The 24,652-nt window shown below is 36.8% G+C and overlaps 2 protein-coding genes across 6 annotated transcripts; one reads left to right on the top strand and one right to left on the bottom strand.

Moving 5' to 3' along the window:
* Window positions 1-727: 727 nt before the first annotated feature.
* On the bottom strand, window positions 728-18,661 carry dazap1 (DAZ associated protein 1). Of its 5 annotated transcripts, XM_059538371.1 has the most exons (13): window positions 18,497-18,660; window positions 17,626-17,666; window positions 16,624-16,790; window positions 16,415-16,480; window positions 15,647-15,754; window positions 15,307-15,355; window positions 12,324-12,406; window positions 9,105-9,258; window positions 8,740-8,769; window positions 7,539-7,688; window positions 7,247-7,414; window positions 4,460-4,549; window positions 728-1,470 (listed from the first exon to the last, which is right to left on the bottom strand). In XM_059538371.1, the coding sequence occupies exons 1-13, from the start codon at window positions 18,562-18,564 to the stop codon at window positions 1,298-1,300; spliced, it is 1,347 nt and encodes a 448-aa protein (XP_059394354.1). In that variant the 5' UTR covers window positions 18,565-18,660; the 3' UTR covers window positions 728-1,297. The 5 variants fall into 5 exon arrangements, with proteins under 5 accessions (XP_059394354.1, XP_059394353.1, XP_059394350.1 ...); XM_059538370.1 differs by lacking the exon at window positions 4,460-4,549 and having other exon boundaries at window positions 728-1,474; window positions 12,324-12,457; XM_059538367.1 differs by lacking the exon at window positions 4,460-4,549 and having other exon boundaries at window positions 12,324-12,457; window positions 18,497-18,659.
* Window positions 18,662-21,184: 2,523 nt separating this feature from the next.
* On the top strand, window positions 21,185-24,610 carry gamt (guanidinoacetate N-methyltransferase). Its single transcript, XM_059537761.1, has 6 exons — window positions 21,185-21,446; window positions 22,744-22,889; window positions 22,988-23,051; window positions 23,921-23,988; window positions 24,094-24,204; window positions 24,300-24,610. Exons 1-6 carry the CDS (start codon window positions 21,272-21,274, stop codon window positions 24,438-24,440), a joined length of 705 nt encoding a protein of 234 aa, XP_059393744.1. The 5' UTR covers window positions 21,185-21,271; the 3' UTR covers window positions 24,441-24,610.
* Window positions 24,611-24,652: the final 42 nt, after the last annotated feature.

The following is a 24,652-nucleotide window of genomic DNA, read 5'->3' as shown; positions in this document are numbered from 1 at the left end:
CCTTTATAAAAAATATATAGGCTAAATATTTACACATAATACAGGCTGTTTAGTTTAAACATAATTATGCATTCGGCATTAATGGTGTCATATTGTGAAAATACATACAATATGCATACTTAATTTTACAAACTCTGTGAAGATAAATGTGATTAAAAGCGTAAAGACCCTACCTTTAAAAAAAAATAATCTTTTAGAATGATTTCTGAAGGATCATGTGGCACTATGGTACATTCAAGTAAGTTTTAGGATTTGTGGTACATGCGCTATATGTTTATATATAAACATATTCATTACATGTGCCTTGATGAAAATCTAAAAATACATTTATATAAATATTATATGTTGTTTACATAAAATACTTTTGGAAATTGATGCCCTGTGCCCATGCTACTCTCTAAACTATTAATATTAGAACAATAGTTATTATGCATTCAGCTTTTATAACCTCATATTTTAGACTACATGAAATATATTTAATGCTGCAAACCTATTAACCCCAAAAAAGGAGTTTAAAACCCCCCATACATCCAGGAAATGTTAAATGTGAACTGTAATATATTTACAGTAATATAATACTGAGATGACATACTATACAAAACCGTGGACATTGCACTTCTTTTAATATTTGACAAGTGCATTTTGAAACTGACAGATGGAAAGTCATGCATTCGTGTAAATTGAAAAGCAATCAAAAAACATCACCTCAATGAATCTGCACAACACGTTTTATTTAAATCATTTATTTCAAATAAACTCTCATTTTTGTGTTTTTTTTGTCTTTTTTGCATAAGTGCAGAGTGCACTAACAGCCACCTGAGGGAAGTCTACATCCTTAAATAAAAAAAGAAAACAAGAAAAGCGCACATATATTAGTACAAAATTCTTTAAAAAATTGCACAGTTTAGGTGTATAATACACATTTGTAATCTATTTCAAACTTAAATAAAATGGTAAAAGTCTCATAGAGTAAACAAAATCCACAAAATTGAAAATAAAAACATTTCCCCACTAATATAATTAAAGCTGAATAATTGGGAGACCCTGTCGCTGATGTCTGGTCCATCTGTTCTGTGCTGATGTTTGACCAGACGATCTGAATCTATTGCTAAATACTTCAGTAGTTCAGTCCTACTACAAAATATAGAAGAGTAGTGGGCTCCTATTATCGGAGTAGAGCCCCTGTTCACAAATTACACACAATAAAACCCCTTTTATTTGCTCCTGAATCCAGTTCTCGTGCTCAAAACGTCTGTATCCCTGACGATGTGTATTGCATTGGGGTTGGGAGAGCAGCTCAGCGCCGGTAGGGATGGAAGCCCTGTACATTGTGGTTCTGTCCTCGTCCGAAGCTGCTGGGGGCCGGCTGGGCTCCTGACGAGGGTGCGGAGGGGGCTGCGGCGTACGAGGCAGTTTGCTGGCTGGGGTCTGCAAAGCTATGACCAAAAGCACTCAGGTCTTGCCCATAACCTGTCTCAACAGACATGAAAACATGGGACGTGATATTAAACACCAGTAAACTTGGAAGTGTCAGTATGCGACCAGGCTTTCTTGTAACCCCTCTGCATTTGATTGCATTTACTCGATTATTCACTTCTCGAGACAAAGGCCACGTACACACCGCAGCTAAATACAGTTGACACTTCTCTTAAGTCTAAAGTGTAGTTTGGTTTTTGCACAGTGCATGTGACATGATTTTTTTGCACTGATGTGTCTCAATGAAAAAATTAACTTTCATGGTATAAGTCTGTTTCCTTAAAGGGACAGTTCATCCAAAATAAAATAGTCATTATTTACTCACCCTCAAGTTGTTACAAACCTGTATGAGTTTGTTTATCCTACTGAACACGAAAGAAGATTTTTCGAAAAATTTTGGTAACCATGCAGTTGACGGCACCCATTGACTTCCATTAGAGAAAAAAAAACACCATGTGAGTCAATAGCTACTGTTAACTGTTTGGTACAGCAATTAGATTTTTGGGTGAACTATCCCTTTAACTAATTAATTACTATTAATTCTACAAAATTGTCCAAATTTATCACTGTAGCTGCAATAAAACGTGATCAATTTTAGGGTGGTCAAAAGTAGTCTTTTTAGATGATCTTTGATTTTCTACTTGAACATTAGGGGTAACCTTTTTTAAAGACTGTTACTTAACAAATTTAAATAAATATAGGCTTGAAATGGATTTAAGGGTATGAGAAAAAGAACAAGATTTTTTTAGTAATCATTATTACTAGTTAATCTGGTCATTACTGATTTTAGTAATCAGAGCTGTTTGTTTTTTTATCATGCACCCATTTAGTCTTTTTTTGTATGGCTACGTTGAAAAAAACGCTTCTTGTTTCACCACATTCGATTATAAATTACATCAATCATGAAAATAATAGCCTATATTTTAAATGCAAAATTGCTCGTGAAAATTTGTCAAACAGTTGTCAAATACTACGTGTTTAGCTACTTATATCTTGCCTCACCATTAAAATCTGAAGCATCGTGCTGGAATTTACTCTATTATTAACAGTAAAAACTCTTAGACCACTGGCCAGCCTAAAACTGTAACGGTTGAAACTTTGTCAAATACTGTTAAAAATATCACATACTGGGTGGACAATTTAGAATTTAGAATTATTGGTAGTGACCCCTTATCGTCTACTGTGGTTACAGTCCTGCTTTTAAAAATAGAATATTCTTAGTGTAATTCAAATAGATTGCACATTTTTATTATCAAAGTCGTTACAATCCTATCCTGCTTTTGGAGAACATTGGTTATGGGCTCGTGGTATATTAAAGCAGTAATCCCCAAGAAGCCGTGGTTTACAGAGAATTTATAATAGCTAATGGGTGTTTTTAGGCAGGACGCAAAGCAGAAAACCTCCTATAGCTGTTATAAATTCACTGTAAACCAAGGCTTTACGGGGGTTATTGCTTTTAAAAAAACAGTTATTCCATATACGTAGTAAGGTTTCACAAAATAGCAAATAAATACATAAACATTATTCTTCCATCAAACAAATTCCCCAGAAACTGTTGTGGTTCCAACAAAGTGGTTGCTGAGGAACACACAAATGTAAACAAAGGTGTGTGTCTGTAGAGTAATTTACAACAGCTTCGAACTTGGCTCAACCAATCAGATTCAAGGACTGGAACTATCCGATTTATAAAGAATGATTTGAACTCTGCCCATGTAAAGGTAATTAAACTGGGATTTGATCGAGTTGCTCTGACAAATGGTCTTATTTGCATGTTTCCAACAGGAACTAGTGCTTAAATATTTAGAGCAGATTGTTTGTGGGGTTGAGAGATACACACAACTCTAGTTTAAAGTAGTACACAGACATTTTTATCAGTAATAACTTCTACAGAGAAATTGGACAAGGTTTGAAATTGTAATGTGCTCAGCTTTAACTGTTTGTAATGTAAGTTTAATTGTATATGTAAGTTTATTTTGGATTTACACATTTAGTCCTGTTTGTCCAATTTTAGAATTCTACAAACAAGTTCACTCCTGAAAAATTAGTGATTTACTTATTTCCATGCGGTTATAGATCTTGCTAATATTACTTTGGTTGGAAATGTGTAACACAAGCAGATTAAACAGTTGGCATCTATTTTTCTTTTTACTGTGGTTATCCACGACGTCAATTCTGTACACACACTGACCAATAATGAAGTGACTTCACTCTTAAAAGCAGCTTTTCAGTGTGTATGTGGCCAAAGTATGTCCAATGCATCTATAAAAGAAAGACTTAAAACATAATTAACCAAATAGGAAACAGCTACAAACAAAAGTATGATGACAAACAGGTCATGAAAACACATTTAAAGCAGTCTGGAAAAATTAAAACACAAACACCAAAGGCAGAAATGCATTTTGGACAGAGTTTATTCCAAAGTCTCTAGATGAAAGTGAAACATTAGACTACGGGAACACAAATTAAGAGAAATGGATAACTTTTAAAAGTCGAGTAAAGAATCGAATTGCCAGCGGTCGCCGAATCCGCAGATTTGTTCAGCCGTGTTTGTCACACGCTGCGTGAGGGGCACAAAATCCACAGAAAACCCAGCAGAGACAATATTAGATCATCCTTTTGGCAGCAAAGCAATGCAGTGATGGGAAAAAGAACATCTGGAGCAAGCCGTCAGTTTTGTTCATACAATAAACTACAGCTACAAGCCATACGAGTTACAATACTGAGAGATTCAGATCAAAAGAAAACACAAACATGGAGTTTATTGTATTTCATTCAAACATGCATCTTTTGAGGCTCTCTGAATGACATGTAGCTGTACTTTAGTATATCCCATTAAAAACTGAAGAGATTGATGTAGAATATGCACACGGCATATGCATATTGTACATGGGATGCATGTAACAGAACCGAAGCATTATGGGTCCACAGGCTGATGTTTGTTTTATTGGGTTTAAGTGATTGTAGTATGCAGTTGCTCACCTACCTGCACTATATCCCTGCTCTTCCTGTACATAAGTGTGAGAAGGACGCGTTGGTCCGTAGGCAGAGGGGTCCTGAGGATAGTTACCCAAGCCTAGCAGGGAGATGAGGAGACCAGGTTGACTCGACCCAAAGAGAGTCTGACTTAACCTCTACCTTACAGCTCCTACCCAGGTGAACCCTGCCCTCTCCTGCCTTCAGGGCTCATGAACAGAACATGTGGATGGATTGGCCCCGCACTGTTTCTAAATGAGCATGTTTATCAGGCTGCTCAGCCATCGAGGTGCTGATGAATGAAAGCAAAGCGTAGGCGTGACACACAGCAGCCGATGAGACCACGCATCCATACATCCAGCCAACACAGACGGCCTGACCCCATGCTAACAGCACTTTATGTACAGCAAAATAAAAGTGATAAGTCTAAACCGGGTTCGAAGACTTTATCCTTGATTGTTCTGGAATAACATTCTTTTAAAAACGATTGCTATATTTGTTACGCCCAAATGACCTGATATTTTCACCATTGATTCATAAAGCCGCACATTTACCTCTCAGACAAGGGTGGGCGATATACTCATAGACACAATTAACCAGTAGAAATTTGTCCACTGGTAGAGATTTTGGACTATCATCTCTATCGTAGTTACACATTCACGTGACGTTGCTTACATGGTCATGAAAATGTATATTTTGCATGCTTTTTAAACATTGCGGTTTAAAAACTAGTGATTTTAAACTGTTGAAGTGCAATCAGAAGCGAAAGATAACTAATTTCGCCATATACCAGCGCTGTCTGAGAGACTTTCTGAGCAGTTATGGTTTTACGCTTTATAAGCCTTTAATGTTTAAAGGGATACTCAACCCCAAAATGAAAATTTTGACATTAATCACTTACCCCCATGTCGTTCCAAACCCTTAAAAGCTTAGTTCTTCAAAACACAATTTAAGATATTTTGGATGAAAACCGGGAGGCTTGTGACTGTCCCATAGACTGCAAAGTAAAATACAGTGTCAAGGTCCAGAAAAGTATGAAAAGCATCATCGGTATAGTTGATCTGCCATCAGTGGTTCAACTGTAACATTATGACGCTATACGCAGGCAGCGTACGCTCTTCTGCGTCAGCCGCATCTGCACAGATTCACTGTTATATTCCAAAGCAAAGCGTAAATATACAAGCGTAAATACACCAAAATGGCACTACTCTGATGTGAAATGGCACAGAAGAGACACATTTTTGAAAAAAGTTGTTGTTTTGGTTTTATTCGCGGACAAAAAGTATTGTCGTCACTTCATAATGTTACGGCTGAACCACTGATGGCAGCTGGACTATTCTGACGATGCTTTTCATACTTTTCTGGACCTTGACACTGTATTTTACTTGGCAGTCAATGGGACAGTCACAAGCCTCCCGGTTTTCATCCAAAATAACTTTTAATATTTTAAGGGTTTGGAACGAAATGAGGGTAAAGTGATTAATGACAAAATTTTAATTTGGGGGGGGGTGGTCGCTTTTAATATAAACTTGTGTCAAAATGCTCATCTTTGCAAGTATCCTCATAAACACAATACTTTAGGTCTTAAGTGAAATCAACGGCTGAGACAGAAAACGTATAACCGTATATTGGATCCGGGTAGCTCTTAAAGTGACAGCCGTCTAATATCCCTGCTGTCTGTGATTCACATTAGTCAAACAAGAAAAGAGAGGATCTCTCACTGCTCTTGACAATCACTTGGGTAACTTGAATAAGAATATATTTTAATTTACACAGTGAAGGAAATAAGAGTTTTTATTCTTTTGAAATAAGATTTTGGTCATATCGCCCATATCGCTTGGTGGTTTCTTAAGTATGTAGTTGCTAAGGTGTTCTAAATGGTTGTTCTGAGTGATTGCTAGAGTATTATGGCTGATTCTCTGTGCCTAGATATAGATCTGTTTACCCCAAAATGAAAATTCTGTCATCGTTTATTAACATTCATGTCATTCCAAACCTGTATGGAACGTAAAAGAAGATATTTAGAGAAATTCCAAAAGCTGTTTTCATACAAAACAGCTATTTTTGGTCACCAATATTCTTCAGAATATCTTCTTTTGGCTTCTGCAGGGTTTGGAATGCAATGAAGTTTCTACTGAGTAAACGATGACAGAATTTGATTGGTGGTAGGTTTCTAGCACCAACAGAAATGGAATGAAAAATGTGACTAGTTATAATACTTGGGGTTAGAGGTTTGTTGTGGTAATAATTGCTACAGTAAAAGCAGCTTCACCGCTAAAACGCACTGCGTTCCACATCTCACCAACCTCCAGATGCTTTTAGCTCTAGCTGCTTCTATGAAATAGGGGTCTATGGCTATTTCTGTAGGGTCAGCTCTACTTTCTAGTCTAATGGATGCTCTAGATTTCTGTACTGTGACTGCACCTGCACCAAGAGGCGTCTTTGTATATCTTATCTTACACTTGATGAAAGTCCAAAGTCAGTCATTAAATCTCACATGCAACTTTTTCTCATTGGCACCCACACCATCAAACGCTGAGGACATCTACAGATGAAAATCCTTGTCTGCGTTAGGATGAAGCGTAATCTGGTCAAAAGCAGCATTGCAGTACAGGATGATCTAATTCACACATACCACTGGATAACCCTCCACAGACTGCATTATATCTTCATTGAGGGTAAATAAACTGAAGGTCTGTGTGGAAGCGTGTGTATGTGATGTCATCATGCCCGTTCAGCCGTGTGAACAGGAAGCACATCTGCAGTGGTTTGGTGCCGAGGCTTAGTGTGCTCTTACCATACTGGCTATAGGAGAAGTCTGGCTGTGCTGGGGTGGCTTTGCTCAGGTCCTGAGAGGGAGTCGTCGCCGGGGCAAAACCTAAAGGCCCTGCACCCGGTGTGGCGGGAGGGGGCGGCATTCCATGTGCTACAAACTGGTCACCTTGAGGTGTGCCAAAACTATATCCTATGTTAAAAAAAAGGAAAAAGAGAATAATGCAGGAATATATATATATATCACATGGCTGAGCAGAGTCTTTGGGTCATATATAGAAATGCCACTGCAAAAAATATAGGAACTGTTCACTTACCAAACTGAGGTTGCGCGCTAAAGCCCTGCTGGGGGTATCCCTGAGGTGCCCCGAATCCCCCTGTAGGTGCTGCAACTAGAAATGCATTAAATGGAGAAGGAGGTTGTGCGGGTACCCCACGGCCAGCAGTTAAAGGAGGTCCATACCCAGCTGAAACACAGGAGGAGTTCACACACATCACACTTTAGTCAAAACTCACTCATCAAGTCCGATGCAACTGAACAAGTATAAAATATTTATAAAATAAACTATGCACAACAAATACCAAACTTTATGCAATGTAATTCCACTGAATAAATTGTTCACCATATAAACATTATATGTAGAATATAAAAAAATAATACAAATTTTATAATATATGAATATAAATTATATGTATGACAACATATGCATTACTTTAAATTATCAAATATATGTCTACTGTATATTAAGAGTTTATTTGTAAAAACAGATAACTGCTAGATAAATCACATTTTAGTCATTGTGCATTTCAATTTATCTCAATCAAACTGCAGTTGGGTTATTTTGATTAGGTAAAAAACACAATAACTAACTAACACAATAAAACGTTATCTGTTCTTGCAAATTTACTCTTTATATATGTATGTATATATATCTGTATGTGTGTGTGTGTGTTATTTATTTATTTTCAACGTTCAAAAGCTTGGGTCCAGTTTATTAATTAATTAAATATGAATTAATGTAATATTTTATAATATCATAAAGAAATTAATAAGCTTGTTCAGCAAAACTGCATTAAATTGATCAAAAAACGACAGAAATTGACAACATTACAAAAGATTTATACTTAAATGCTATTCCTTTGAATCAGAACAATTCTAAAAAATATATATATATCATCCTTTTTTACAAAATAAATAATAATATTAAGCAGCACAGCTATTTTCAATATTAAGAAATAATACAAATGTTTCCTAAGCTCCAAATTAGCATATTAGAATGATTTGATAGAATGAGGATCAGGCGACACTGAAGATTAGAGTAACGATGCTGAAAATTCAGCTTTTATCACAGGAATAAATTAAATTTTAAATATACTGAAATAGAACACAGTTATTGTAAAGCAAACTTTTTTTTCAAACTTTTGAACAACAGTGTAAATATAAAGTATATTCAGGGAAATGGTGTGAAAAGGCCTTTTAGTGATAGTTCAAATGCCAAATAATAAAACAAAACATACCAAGAGGTTGACCTGTAGACACCCAAACACCTGGAACAAAAAAAAATACACACATTTTAACTCACAACAACCAGACTATGAAATTACAAACTGAATCAAAACTGTGGGGCGAAGCCAGAACATGTTGTATTTCTGGATTCACGCCAGGCAGAGCAGGTTTATTTTGGGCGAGATTTACATGAAAACACCCCCCCCCGCCACACACACACACACACACACACACACACACAAACACCCAGTGTGGTTTAGCCAGATGGCACAAACGGCAAAGCAAAGTGTGACTGATACTAGTTGGCTCTTAGGCTCATTTTTCAGGTTGGGATGCATTACGCTCCCGCTGTGTTCTGGCCCAACATGTCACTCACCCTGAGGCCCATAGCTCTGCTGCCAGCTCGGAGCTGGTTGTGCTGCCCAGCCATTGGCTGCGCTTAAGATGGCTCGGGGCCCCCACTGATTGGCTCCCAGCAGACCGGGGGCGGGAGCTTTGCTGTCCCGTGGCTCCGCCTTCTTCACTTCAACCTGCACAAAGGACAAGAGGTCGTAACTAGCGAGAGGTGAATTAACATACTGCCTACCTCCCCCACTCACCTATCAGAAACTTTAGCCCTCACCTTATAAATAATACTATTACTTAGGCCAAATACATGACCGTAGTCCATATGGAATGGATTATACTTGGTCTCTTCTCTTTGATAACTATTTAAACCAATGTTTCGGAGGTACTTGGGTATGAAAGGGACATTTACGTTGGTTAAAAGTCTATAGGTCAGATCAAGCAGGTACATTCCTGCGTAAATTTGAGAATAAATTTTAATTTAAATGACCACAGACGTACCTGAGAAACACCGTCCCTTCATATATCCTACATCTCAGCTCTTTTTATGTATTTATAAACTGCTGATAGAAAATTAAGACTTACCTCCCCCTGGCTAATGCTTAAGAACTTCAGTTTAGATACGACAACAGAAATATAAGGGTCAATGATGTTTAAAAGTATGATAATTAAGTTGTAACAAATAATTAACATGCAGATAATAAAAATGGAGAGATCAAATTCTAATCAAAGAGGAATCTTCATACTGTGTCAAACATGAAATTAATATAGATTTTCTGCAGAACATTGGCAGGCAAAAATGGCGTTTTCTTAGTGCACGTTAATGTGGATGCCTACAGGGCCTAATCAAAAGATCCCACCCCAGAGACTCTACAATGTTCTGGTCTTGGGACTAACTATTGAAATTGCAATGTAATTTAAGAAGTAACCAATTTTTACATGCATGAATGTATAATAATACATTGGTTGTTGGTTGGATGGAAACAGATCCAAGTTGTTTAATTACATTGCTGTCTCCAGAGAGCTCTCAGATTTAATCAAAATGATCTTAATTTGTGTTCCAAAAATGACCGAAGGTTTTACAGTTTTGAAACGACATAAAGATGAGTAATCAATGACAGAATTTTCATTTTTGGATGAACTAACCCTTTAATTGTGCCTACAGGTATATCACCCATCCCTACACAATTTGATCAATAATATGCATTTAGAAAACATATTTCAATCCTCATTTTTATGATAACCTAAAGTATTAAAATATCTCTCCCCAACTAACCACACATTTTTGATTATGATTCATGATTATTTGGCTTAAAAAAATACAAATCACGATTACTGACATTTTAACCATTTTCACATAACCACAAAAAAAGTGAATGTCAACTTGCTTTAGTCTCAGCAAACAGCACAAACGACTGTGTGAAAGAAAACAGACTTGGCTGTATTACACTTTCATTTGAGCAGAATATCTCAATAGAGATCACTTGCATGTTTTACTGGTGTTTTCAGCTCATCTGTGCTTTTTCCATAACGTAGAGAAATGCATGCACATGGTTACCAGTTTGGGAAGATTAAGTAAACCTCTAAAGTAGAAAATGCATTGATTTATGAAAAAAGCTTGGGGGATTTAAACTTTTGAAAGCGTGTTACCAATGCAAGACTACACATATGCCAATTTAAAATAAAATGTTTTCATGATAAGTCGCCAACATGCAAATATTATAAATAACTATGCTTAATAAATGGAGAAAGGCAGAAATCGTGATCAGGATTAAAACACGATTTGATAAGTAATGCTTCCCTAAGCAATAACCTCTAATTATATAATTTTCCAATTAGGTGAATGATATTCTATTACCTGCCACTCAGTAAAAAAACAAAATGGACAAATGTGGTTTAACACACACACAGGGAAGTTTCACTCCAGTTAAAGTGGAGATCCAGAAATAGACGTGAGACTCTAAAGGGGGTGAGTTATTGGGGTCACCTTGCGTCAAGAGCGAGAAGTGATATTTTTCCGTTGGGAAGCAGCATATATGTAACGACTCTCTTTTCGTCTCTCTCCTCCTCTCTCACTGTCGACCTAATTAGGTATCAGTTTGAGCGAGTGGTCTGCAACCCTCACATCGGCAACACACACTCCCGCGGGCATCGAGTGATGGGAGGCCTCGCGCAAGTCTTCGCATCCAACAGTAGAGCTGGGATTTGGTACACAGTTTGATATGCTCCAGTTTCTAATTTTATAACATATGGCCCCCACCTCCCTTAAAGCCCCAATGAAATAATGTCATGTGAAGAACAATAGCACAGGTACCTTAGTACCTGATTCCTTCAGGAACAGAGACCCAAGTCAAGGAGAACGTCGGTGGGCGAGAACAAACTCAATGTAGGACAAACGCTACAGAGCTATTCCGGAGTCTTGAACGCACTTCACTTTAAATCAGCACACTGCAGTCATGACGGAGCAAGAAAACCAACCTAAAGACAGACTTCTCTGAATTCTGGGTCTGCGTGAGGCAATTAGTCAAAACTCCAGTGATATATTTTCAAAAACTACAAACTGGCCACACTGGGAGTGATATTTTACGAAGTGGAGCTGGTGAGGTGAGATAACACGTCATGCGACTTGTTCAGTCTTGCGCTATCCCAAGAAACAGACTAATACACCTAGGTATCAGACAATAATCTTACACCACAGAGGCATCTGCTACCCACCCAAAGCCCGTTTGGAGTAGACTAACAGACACAGTATGGAGATTCGAATATTGAGGTCACTTAATTAAGATTTCTCTTTGCCTTCTGGGAAAATATAGAACTCAAATAGTAAGTGACCTGACAGTAACAACCTGAATAAAAAAATAAAATAAAAAAAGGAAACCAACCGGTTCTTTAGGTGAGTGCTGATATGCTTTAAAGTTCACTTAGCATTTATATACAGTGGTACAACATATTCTAAAAGCTCACTTTATTTGAATAATTATTCACTTTATACAGCATTACGTCACCTAAAGGAGCGGTCCAAATGAACTAAGCCTTGGGCGACTAACATGTATGTAAAAATACATAAAATGTAACAAACACAAACTTTCCCAAACTTTTCCCACATTGGGAGAGAAATAATGTTTTCAATAATGAGAAACGCACTCTTTTACACGTTAAATGTCAAATTTCTAACTATTCGTTTTAAGCGTGTTTGGTCGCCCAAGCTTTAGTTTCTGTTGTAGGGGAAAATAAAACTACAACTACACACTTTTTTGCCCATGATGTCGTGAAAATGCATGTTGACAGCCTGGTCCACTGATTGTTCGGCCTCGAAAGTTATAAATCCAAAACCTAGCCAACGACCAAAAGTCAACAGAGCAGCAGGGTGTTGGGACAGATCAGCTAGAAGAACATAAGAGGGATGGGGTGGGGGGTACCTGAGGTTCAGATGACATCACGGCCCGAGTCACCAGGAAAGGTCACAGGTGGAGGCCCGAAAGGACAGAAGCGATACGTGTAATTCTGCTCTCTTTAATACTTTAACCTTGAACATGTTTAATGAGTAACAGCCGTAGACGGCATTTGATAACTGAAGTCAGGTCTTACGCAACCTCAATGCTACTGATGCCGGATATTTGTCAAATTATGGGTTTGATTTTTTATTTTCTGCCTTTTAAGTTTCATCCGAACCTCACTTTCATCACCACCCCAATCTTACACAACAAATGCGAGCAGCAACCACAATCATCAATGCATAACAAGAATGATCATTGCAACTACATGTTTTACTGGTTTTTCTCAAAGCTTCCCAAAATGCTATAGTACTTTGGGCAAACCAAGAGAACAAAGAGCACCACAAGGATATAAGGATATCTGTGAAACATTTAATGCAGCCTAGTTTCTCGTGTGGCGTAAGCATGGTTAAAGCTCAATTTCATAGATCTGCTCGGAGGCTCGAGGACAACGGAAAAGACGCAACCGTGTGAACCCATGTGTGCAGGGGTCACGCAGTCACTTAAGTGATAAGACGGAGCACAATCCTCCAGCAGCAGCTGAGTTTAGCTGCGCCAGATCCACCAGTGTGAACTAGTTTCCATCAGATCAGATATCCGTGGCAGAACTGGGCTGCGAGAATCTCCACTTTGGGATCTAACCTGATTCCGATTGCACGTCCTTTGAGACTGAAGAGATCTGAGAATTCGTACACTATGTGGAGCAGAACCATCTGTTTAAATGAGAACTAAATATACTCAACGTGCCCTTCATCACCAGGCCTGGTTTCATTAAAGAAGAAAGTTTTTAAAAGTCAATTAAATTTGTCTCTTTTTATCAAAAGTGACTAGTTGTTGCGCCGTCTGGAAATATTTGTCATCCAGCCGCTGGACTGCATCTGAACTTAATCTGAGCGGTGAATTTGCACAAGCGATACTTTGACAACTGGTGCCTTAAGTGAGATGATTTTAGAGACACAACTTCAGGTTTGCGAAGCTAAAAGTACTGCATGGTAATGCTCAGCACTTTTTGTAAAGCTGATTCTATAAATTCATTCCCATTTGCATTTACATCCAAAACACAGTCTGCTGGATGACATTTTAAAGTCCTGAATCCATAAAGCCACTGAAAACACAAACCTGACTTTAACATATAGACGGTGTGCAATTACTCTCTTATGAGGAGTAAAATGCAAACATCTGACATGGTGTATGCACTAAATCTCTCAACAGGAAGTGTTTTAGTCCGTTTTAGTGAAAGCACAATGAAAATCATTGCCTGTAGTAGGAAACAAATTGAAGCATTAACCATGTTTAAACCAGAGAAACAGGCTTGAGTGTGTTTCACACCAGGCCTTAATCTGTGTGGTGCCACTATCTGTACTGTATCCTACAAGAAAGAACAGACATATCTCAGGAAAAACGTTAATGCATTCAAACACTTGACAAGGAAAACAGGGACATAAAAAGAAAGATAGAAAGAGCTTACTTAAATGTACTACATTGCAATAAACACTCGTAAATCAATCAAATGTAAACGCTCATTATTAAACAAAACTTATTTAAATGTCTAAAGGTTAACAGAAATGTGATTCAAGAAATTGAATAAGACAAATGACAAACTATTCCACGGTTACCCAACGAGAGTGAAATGTGTAAAGTAATTTAAGGCTGAACAGTAAAAGCAGTTCAGTTTACAGGAAGACATGGAAGGACATGCTTTGAGTGATTGTAAACAGTGCACTGCAAATTTTCTGTGTAAAATAGGATTTTAAAATTAAATAGCTGTTCTTTTTTTTCAGTCATTTTGATGGCTGTTTCTCATTTAGTTCTTCAGCTGGACCACGTCATAGCCAGTGTGTCTTCAGCTAATCTGAATAGTGCTGTTATGGAAAACAGGTACTGGCTAGATAATAAAACAGTGGATCTACTGAACTTGAAAAGTGTCAGCCATCAGCATTACGCTGTTTTGATATCTTAAAGGGATAGTTCACACACTCCTTGTCCTGTTATTTCATTTTCCCACAGAACACAAAAGTGGAATTTTTTGAAGAATCCTCACATTCTCTTTCTATAGTAGTAACCACCTTTGTCAAGCTCCAAAAAGCCTAAATTTATTAGTATTTTTACCACTACATGCAACATACAAAAAATATGTTTTTTTTTTTATTTTTTGTGCTGATAATGAAATTGGTAACAGGATTTTTTGTGGGATAAACAACTATAAACAGCATTTCTTAAATGCATGTCGCTTGTTATTGTCCAAAAAACACTTTTAAATAGCAATGCATATAAATTGAGCGTTACATGTTTGAAGTCTTGTTCAAATTAAAATTCAAGTATTTACTCGCTAATATAAATATTTAGCAGCATCTATTCAAAAAGTCAACAACTATGAATAAGAAAACTTTTATAATTTCTCCTTTTGTGTTCCACAGAAAAAACTAACAACACCGATTTGAATAGAGTGAAAAAAAGACTATTTTCATCTTGGGGTGAACTGCTCCTTTAAGGCACAAGCAGATGTGCAAGACGCTGAACCAACTGAGCATGTTTGATGCAAATGTGTGCGTGTCATGTGGATGCTGCTGATTTGCCTTGCCATCATGCAAAAGTTGAGACACACCAAACCAAGCATCACACACATGAGAGGGGCGGATGGCCTGCGTGATGTTCTCTTCTCTTTGGGTCAGAATAGTTTGTCTTGTGCATGAGGTGAGATAGAGACTGAATGGGAGCCAATATGAATGTGTGGATTACCTCGAGGCCTCTGTTTCTCTGCGTCATAGATCATTACCACCTCTGTGACCTTCAAAAGGGAGAACAGGACCGGTGAAGGAAGAAACAGACAAAGAAAAAGCATTGCATGTAAAATATATTACATACAGGGGGCGCCAAAGGTGTGATAAAGTATTAAAAACAAGGGATTCAAAATGTGAAAATACTAAAGTAAAAATGTCAGGTAAAATTAATAAAAAGATGCACATGCTCATTTGTGCATCTTTTGACATCATTACAACATCTTTATGGAATTTATTCAGTCATTAATAATGCCTAATTAAAGAAAAATGGTATATTTCTACATCTGTGTCCATCTCACCACTCCAAATCTGTTGAAATAATCCCTGAGTTCAGCTTCACCGCAATTATGAGGAATTCCACCCACAAATATCTTCTTAGATTTATTGCTGTCACTTTTGCTTCCTTTCTATAACACACACACACACACACACAAAAGGTTAGACAAAGACTCGACAATGATAGTTCACCCAAAAATTTTAATTAACCTATTGGTTAACTCTTCCCCTCAAGCCATCCTAAGTGTTAGTATAATTTTATTTGAGACAAATACAAAGCTGATTAAAAAATGTCCTGACTCTTCCAAGCTTTATAGTGGTATTCAATGGGTGTTGAGATTTTAAGCCCAAAAAAAGTGCATGCATCCATCATAAAAAGTGCTCCACATGGCTCCGGGCTGTTCATGAAAAGGCTTTCTGAAGCAAAGCAATTCATTTGTGTAAGCAAAATAACCATATTTAAAACTTTAGAAACCTTAATATCTATCTTATGATAGAGATGACTTTTTATGCTGGATGGACAGACTTTTTTGGGCTTTAAATCTCAACACCCATTCACTGCCATTATTAAGCTTGGAAAAGCCAGGACGTTTTTAATAAAACTCAGAATCGTCTGAAAGAAGAAAGTCATATACACCTAGGATGGCTTGAGGTTGAGTAAATCATGGGCTAATTATAATTTTTTGGTGAACTGACCCTTTAATAAAATAAACATCATGCAGTTTTCAGACTCATATGAACATACTTGGAATTTGTTTTTTTACGCGGTTTTTCATTTTTTAAGTTCTTACCCAGCCTTCTTTTCCCCGAGTCTTCTCAGGCTGCATACCTCGAGGTGTACAAGGCTTTGGGTCAATCTGCGAGAATAAACAGATAGTACTTTTTCAGTAACACTCAAACTGGCATGCCATTAGAGCACTGGATTGTTTTTAAGTCAGAATTAAAATGTGATGCACTGATTGTGATTGGGCAAAATGGGATTATAAGCAATTCTCCTCACATTTCTTCCATCCAGGTTATGAGGTTTGGTCTCCAGGACGGTCCGTACGCAATTGGGGTCTTTAAACTTCACAAAGCCAAAGCCCCTGGACTGATTTGTGCTTTTATCTTTCATGATGACACAATCCACAACCTCTCCATACTGGCAAAAGTAGTTTCGCAAAGTCTCTAACAAAACACAGAAATAACTAATTATGTCAACAACTTGACTTTTGATACATCCAGGTTCTTAACTGGTTGGCAGAATTGCAAATCTGTTAAAAAACAAACCATATAATGTACAGTTAGGATAGCACAAAAATATTTATCAATTCTAAGAGGAAAAACATTTCCTATCCATGTGTATAATCAAACTTTACAGCATTTTGGAGTAAACTCTTCTCACGGCTGGCAGAAGTGAGCCAAACCAGACTAGAAACCAGATTGCATATATTAATGGTTTGCATGACTGCCCTCAACCTTAAAAACCAATGTAATATTCAAGTTTTTGACATGCACAACAGCCTAATGCAGTATTGTATATATTACAGATATATTATATCTGCCTACATATTGTTATGGCAGTTATTAGAAATCTGCATTAGCACTGCAGGGCATTCAGAAGCCTGTTTTCATTAAATGCATTTGCTAAAAAAAAATAAGCATTCAAAAAAAATACATACACCATGAACAATATTAGATCATTTTCCATTGATTTCCTCATTGCATTTTACGCATGCTATTTGATACAGGCTCAATTCGATTTCTGGAGCTTGCATCCAAGCGGCAGTTTTACTTGCAACCACATACCGAAAAGGCAAGCTCAGCCCCTGAGTGACAGCCTGGATTCTACACTGAGTTTATGGAGAATATTATAGCGTGCATTAAGCCAGCAATGCAAAACAAGACGGTGCTTTCAATGAAAAATGCACTACAGTGATACAGGCTCACACTTGCATTATTTAAGAGCAACTAATGTTACTGTATAAATCTATAAGAGGGTTAATAGGACTGTAACACTCACCCTGGGTGGTGCTCCAATCCAGTCCACCCACAAACAGCTTCCTGCAACACATAAATGAGGGAACGTCACAATGCATTTGCGTTCATTCGGAAAGGAACATGAGCCAAGGTGAAGGAGAGAAAACACGTTTGCCCTTGGCACTGAAAGACTGATCTGTGCGGTCTAACGGGTCATAATCAGAAACCAGCAATACATTCAAATAACCTCAGACATGAGCCGGTTTATCAAATCAACCTGGCTGACGTAAACTACTGCAGGCTGGGTCACACCGTCCATGCATGAGCTTATCTACTGGTCTACTATATTATAGTATAGAAGTCAGAGAGATGGAATCCTCCAATAGGATTATTAATAAACTTAAAAAATAGCAGTCTCCAGTTTGTGATTGTAAGCTTATAGGATAAGAAGAGCAAATACAAGCCTCTAGTTTGATTATAAAACTTATGTGACCCTGGAGCAAAAAAACCGTCATAAGTAGCAGGGGTATATTAGTAGCAATAGCCAACATTACATTTCACGGGTCAAAATGTAAGTTGCGACATGTAAGTGTTTATAAAACTTGCACTATAAAAAGAGAGTTATAAAATACTCGTTTGTTTATAAGAAACAGATTGACACAAGCCTCCAGTTTGACAGCTCATATTTTTCTGTCAATCTGTCTCTTAGCTTCTTTTTTGAAGCATTCAATCAGTTAAATTAACTGGTAACATGTCGTTGTCAAGTTTAAGGAGATCATTGGAGCACCAGAGTGAACTGCGGTGCTCGGCAGGATGGTTCGCCGGGACTTGCTGTCCTCTGGGCGGCCCGCTGCGCATCTTTCTCCGCTGGAACTTACATCCAAACACTGTCACGTAAACACACCGTGTCTTACCCGATTTCATCTCCAGCTAAGTTGCTGTTCATCTCCGTGGCGAGGGTCGTGGACGGGAGTGCTGACATGGGTCCTCGCTCGGTCTCCTGCCGGTCTCCGCCGCCAGGGAAGGTCACACTCCGCTTTCGGTTCAAACCGAATCTGCGCAACACTGACGCGAGCCACGGGGCGCCCCAGCAAGGGCGGCGCAATCAGAGCAAAGCATGATGGGAAATGGAGTCCACTAGGCTTTACAGTATAAAAGAAGGAGAGAGAGAGAGAACGATTGACACGGTAAATAATATCCATTTCATTTCAGTTCTTTAAATATAGATATACAATAATTAAGGCTAAAGGTGGATAATTGTAAATATGTTTGTGTATTGCAAGTTTTTTTAAATGTTTGGTTTAAATTGAAATGCACTAGGCCTAATTTGCACAAAGTCTAGTACAATATTCTGAATACTGGATTAAGTCCGTTTCTTGTTTCTTTATTTATTCTTGTTTCTTTATTTAGTTTCTATTTTTAGGGATTTTGGTATCTTATTTTTGCCACTCCATAATTCAGGAAATAGAATTGACAGAAACAATATATTTTTTCAAAATGTTGTATATGATCAAGCAAAACTATATATGAACAAATCCCTCTGTAAAAACCTTCAGGACATAGACAGGAATAAAAATGCAAAGTTTGGTGTGTGTAGGTACTCAAGTGGACATTTATGGCTCAGTGTAGGAGGAAAAAAAATGTTTTTGAGAAAATGTAAGTATTGTAAATTAAATGGATTGACAAAAATAGATAAAGTGCTATAAAATAAACATTTAACATCGACCTTTGGATGTTTTCTTTCCACTAGCATGAAAAAAAATAAACACTTTATGTAAAACCAAAAAGCCCAAAATCTTAATAGGTGTATGAAAAAAAACAGTGTTTTTTGCCTGCAGTGTTTCCCCTTAAGTTAACATTAGCATTGTGGGCATGTAAGTAAACAATAACAACTTTGCACACAAATAATTTTGATTTTGAAGAATGTTCGGGGTTTAGTGAGTATTAATGAAGATTGTGGCTGTCCAACTTTGCCATTGATGATTCAGTTCTCTTCTCTTAAAAGGTAATGAGAAAAGCAGCAAAAACCAAGTCAGGAATTGATCATTATTTTACTCAAAAATCTAACAAAAATCAAGAAAATTTTACATGTTTGTCCTGACTTGAGTGAGTGAATGAGGACAGAATCTTTTATTTTTTACTGTCTCTTTAAGAAATTTCAGTTCTGAGTGTACTTAATCGTGATTCAGTAAAAAGCTGTTTGCAATGTAGTATTAGCAAACCTGTTTCAACAGGTTCATGAATACACTGCTGGGGGTGCAGTGATCAGTGTTTACATGGAGAATAGAGAATAAAAAGTCAAGAGGATTGTCGCTGATACATACTTCTATTAATTAGTGATTAAATCTAATGCATTTTTGATTTGACTGAATAACATACAATCACAAAACCTAAGCAGGACAAATTAATTTGCTTTTAATAGTGTTTAAATGAATTAATTCCAATTAGTGTTTTGTTTGCTGACTACAGACCATGAAGAAATGCAAAGGAATTCATTAAGATGTTGCAGCAGAGCACAGATGTGCCAATTCTGACATAGTATTATTTTAAACTATTTTGTATCACAGGAATGTTGGGTATGCAAGTAGCCTATGAATGTGTAACTGAAATATTGATGAAAGTGGAAAACAAAATGTGGCTGTTTTGCATGTAAATAGTTCAGAAAGTCCACTTGCTCTGTGCGATTGCACAACCTTAACTATCAGTCACGTGATTAGAGTTAATAGTCAGACTGCATGCCTACTTAAATCCACATACTATTGTTTATTATTTATTTATTTTAATTTTTCGGTGGGACAAGGAGCATAGAAATACCATGTTTTTGAACATATATGTATATGGTAATCATTCAGTACCATAATATAAGATGGAGTACAAGTCTGAGATCAAAACGTATTAGCTGTATAACAATTTGTGTTAAAAGTTAAATTGAAAATTAATTTGACAATAACTTATTTGATCGGTCTCTGTTTTGAATTTATGATATGAACCTGCAGACCTTGATGTTTCATGTTAGTCAAAGTCAAGTCAAAGTTTGCTTTATTGTCAAATTTTGCAACATATATATGCAGTTTTGCGTTTCGTTGCCTTGTACCTTACATGTGCAATTACAATAAAGTTGAATCTAATCTAATCTAATCTAAAATGTATAGCATACAGAGAATTGAAACGGCGTTAAGACCCTTGGAGCACAACACCAAACAATAATGCTAGATTGTAAAAATACAAATAAAAACAGATTAAATATCATATAAAATACAACTATACAGATAAAGGCATGCCTAAAAAGATAGATAAAACAAGTTCTGCAGCATCAAAAAAAGTTTACATCTAAGATTTGCAATGTGGTTTTGAAATCAAAGTGCCATCATTGTATTATCGTCTGCAATGACAGCATCATGGTTCTGCCACATGGCAATGAATAACTCATTGTCATTTAAAATAGTAAAGGATAGTAAAGGTTACAGCCGTTAGGTTAACCATCATGAATCAGAAGTTGTTCCAGCTGTCTAGTCTAGAGAGCAATGCATGTGAGAGTCCACCCCCTTCTTATCAACAGTCACTCTTTGACAAGACTGATTCTTGCACACTCAGCAGTTCTTTAAATATATAACACTCAAGTCAAGCCAGAGACGACCTCTTCAGCCACTGGACGTTGATTCAACACTAACAACATTCAAGAATCCACCATGACCAGTGCTCAGCCGATCTTCTCAAAGGGAGAAAACTGCAAACAAGTGTGGCACGACGCGAGTGCTGACTACAATGAGACAGACACACACTTGGAGATCATGGGGAAACCCGTTATGGAGCGCTGGGAAACTCCATATATGCACTCCCTTGCAACAGTTGCTGCATCTAAAGGTACTTTGCTATTTTAATTCATAATCAGCTGAAACATTGAGTCAAAGAACTCGAATCGTTGCGTTACGTTTTCATTGAAAGTGACTTTAATAGTCCTATTAGTGTCAATATTATCCGCCAAAACCTTTAAAACGAGACGTTTTCTAAAAAAAAAAAAACACTGTAAAAGTAAGCATTTTACTATGGCGAAGGGATTCTGAATCTTAAATGAATTGTTCACTTAAATCGAATCTTTTGAACAGACATGTATAAACGATTCATTTGTGAATCCGTTATCAACTCTTACTCCTTGAACCGAGTACTGTTCAAATCTACGTTTATTAACCTAATCTATGCAAAAATAACTATTATGTAATGTCGTAAAAGACCAGTTCTAATATATATATTAATCCGAACATGTAGTATTCATGTAACGTAAATCCAGAAAAACAAAATACTTTTTTGGATACGTCTAAATCAGGTTTAATGTTAAGTTTGATCAGCAAGGGCCTTTCTCGCTTTATATTTCACAAATCAACAATTTTATCGGAAAATAACTTAATAAATTGATAAACAACAAACCGTCACCCCTATGTTCCAACATTGGCTTTTTAAATTATTGTTATTATTATATTTTCCAACATGTACGTCACGCCAGGGTGGACCACGTAATGGCGTAAAAGACCAGTTCTAAAAGATCTGTTCAAAAGAACCGATTCCAGAAACGAGTCTTCCCAGAGACTTTCCCGCACTACTATGGCAGAGACGTCGCTAATGAATATTAATGTAGTGATGCTGACGTTGCGTCGTAACCTTCCTGGAGCGACCAATGGCATTGCCTAATTAATATTAAGTACCTAGTCCTTCAGAATTAGAACGTAAGCGTTTACGTTGACGTTGAATTACGTTGAATTTTGAAATCTATGAAGTGTGACACAAACACGTGCTTGTGCCACAAGGACAGGTGCAAAACTTCAACACTAGATTCAGTTATCTCTCACTTTAAAGTTTAAACTTAAAATTTATGGTTAATAGTCACATAGAGAATGTCACATCAACAGTTTACAAACGGAATTTCTAGAAATGCTATTCATTTGAGAAGGGTTTACTCCTCACATGCCTATTTTTACTCCTCTCTGAAATATCACCTCCTGCAGCTGCATGACCTTTCCCATGACCACCACTCTGTCAGTATCAGCTATCAGGCATAGTAAAATACATACGCTTAATGGACAGAATGCAGTGAGAAGCACTAAATTATTATAAGAAAACATGTAAAAAGCATGAACAACATGTCTCCTCTTGTTTGGGAATGTAGGTGGAAGGGTGCTGGAGATCGGTTTTGGAATGGCCATAGCAGCAACTAAAGTGGAGTCCTTCCCCATTGAGGAGCATTGGATCATTGAGTGCAATGATGGTGTATTTCAGAGGCTACAGGAATGGGCCAAAAGTCAGCCACATAAAGTAATCAAAATATATCTGTATCTGCAAATTGTGCTGAGTTATTACAAAGCAGCTTATGACTTCTTAAACTGTCCATTATTTTGATTGTACTTGCATAGGTTGTTCCTCTGAAAGGCCTGTGGGAAGATGTGGTGTCAACTCTACCCGACAATCACTTTGATGGTAAAATCATTTGAATATTTACTATAATGCAAGCAATATATATATATATATATATATATTTCAGAATTCTTAAAAAATAGCATTTTCAACATTTGTGAGGTTAAGAATTGTTTAAATCATATTAGAATGATTTCTGAAAATCATGTGACACTGAAGACTGGAGTATGCTGAAAATTCAGCTTTGATCAGAGGAATAGATTACATTTTAGAATAGAAAATAGTTATTTTAAATTGTATTAATATTTTGCATATTTGCTGCAATTACTTTTTTCCCCCTAAAATGTAAAATTCTTACCGTCCCCAAACTTTTAAACGGTAGTGTAAATTTTGTCTAATAATATATGTAATGTATTAAATTGCACTGAACAGAAAAGGATTATTATATGTGACCATGGACCACAAAACAAGTCATAAGCATACATTTTTGATACTGAGATGTATACGTCAACTGAAAGCTGACTTAATAAGCTTTCCAGTGATGTATGGGTTGTTAAGATGGGACACTATTTGAAAATCTGGAATCTTAAAGAAAAAAAATCTAAATATTGAGAAAATCACCTTGAAAGTTGTCCAAATTAAGTTCTATCCAATGCATATGACTAATCAAAAATTGAGCTTTAATATATTTACAGTAGTAAATGTACAAAATATCTTCATGGAACATGATCTTTACTTAATATCCTAATGATTTTTGGCATAAAAGAAAAATCAATAATTTTGACCCATACAATGTTTTGTTGGTTATTGGTAAATGTACCCCAGAGACTTCTGACTGCTTTTGTGCTCCAAGGTCACATATAATGTTGCAGTTTAGGAAATTTATGACAGTTGTGTGAAGTACTCTGTGTATATTTGTCATCCAATTACAGGTATTCTTTATGACACATATCCTTTGTCAGAGGAGACCTGGCACACGCACCAGTTCAACTTTATCAAGGTTGGAAGACAATTACATAAAAACCATTTGGGCTGATGTTTGCTGCGCGTGATCACGCTCTGTTTTGTCAAACGGTTTCCTAATCACAGTGAACTGTGTTATCAGGGTCATGCTAACAGACTGCTGAAGCCCGGCGGTGTGCTCACATACTGTAATCTCACTTCTTGGGGTGAGCTGCTGAAAAACAAATATACTGACATCGACAAAATGTTCCAAGTGAGTAGCTCAGTTCCTGACGCTCTCATTCCAACTAAATCCATATCGTTGTGCTGTGGTTTTATGATGACAAATCTACTTTTTTTTTTGCCCAGGAGACACAGGTTCCACACCTGATGGAAGCAGGATTCAAAAAGGAGAAGATCAGCACCACATTGATGGACATCAGTCCTCCCAGTGAATGCAAATACTACTCGTTTAATAAGATGATCACACCAACTATTGTTAAAGAATAAGAAAACAAACTGTATATAAATCATTCTACTGTTAAGTGTCAATTCATTTATTGCATTTAATTCTATCAAAATAACTAGAAAAGTTTTGTAGATGACTAGTTGTGCCATTCAAACACATTTCTTTTCTGTTTTGATTATACGACATCAAAATAAACACTACATGATTTACATATTTAGTTTCATATCAGTATTGTGTATGTATTCACAGATAA

The sequence above is a fragment of the Carassius carassius genome, chromosome 44 (assembly GCF_963082965.1).
Source record: "Carassius carassius chromosome 44, fCarCar2.1, whole genome shotgun sequence".
NCBI classification, from domain to species: domain Eukaryota; kingdom Metazoa; phylum Chordata; class Actinopteri; order Cypriniformes; family Cyprinidae; genus Carassius; species Carassius carassius.
The sequence above is the reverse complement of the archived record's forward strand: the minus strand, read 5'-3'. Positions and strand labels throughout refer to the sequence as shown.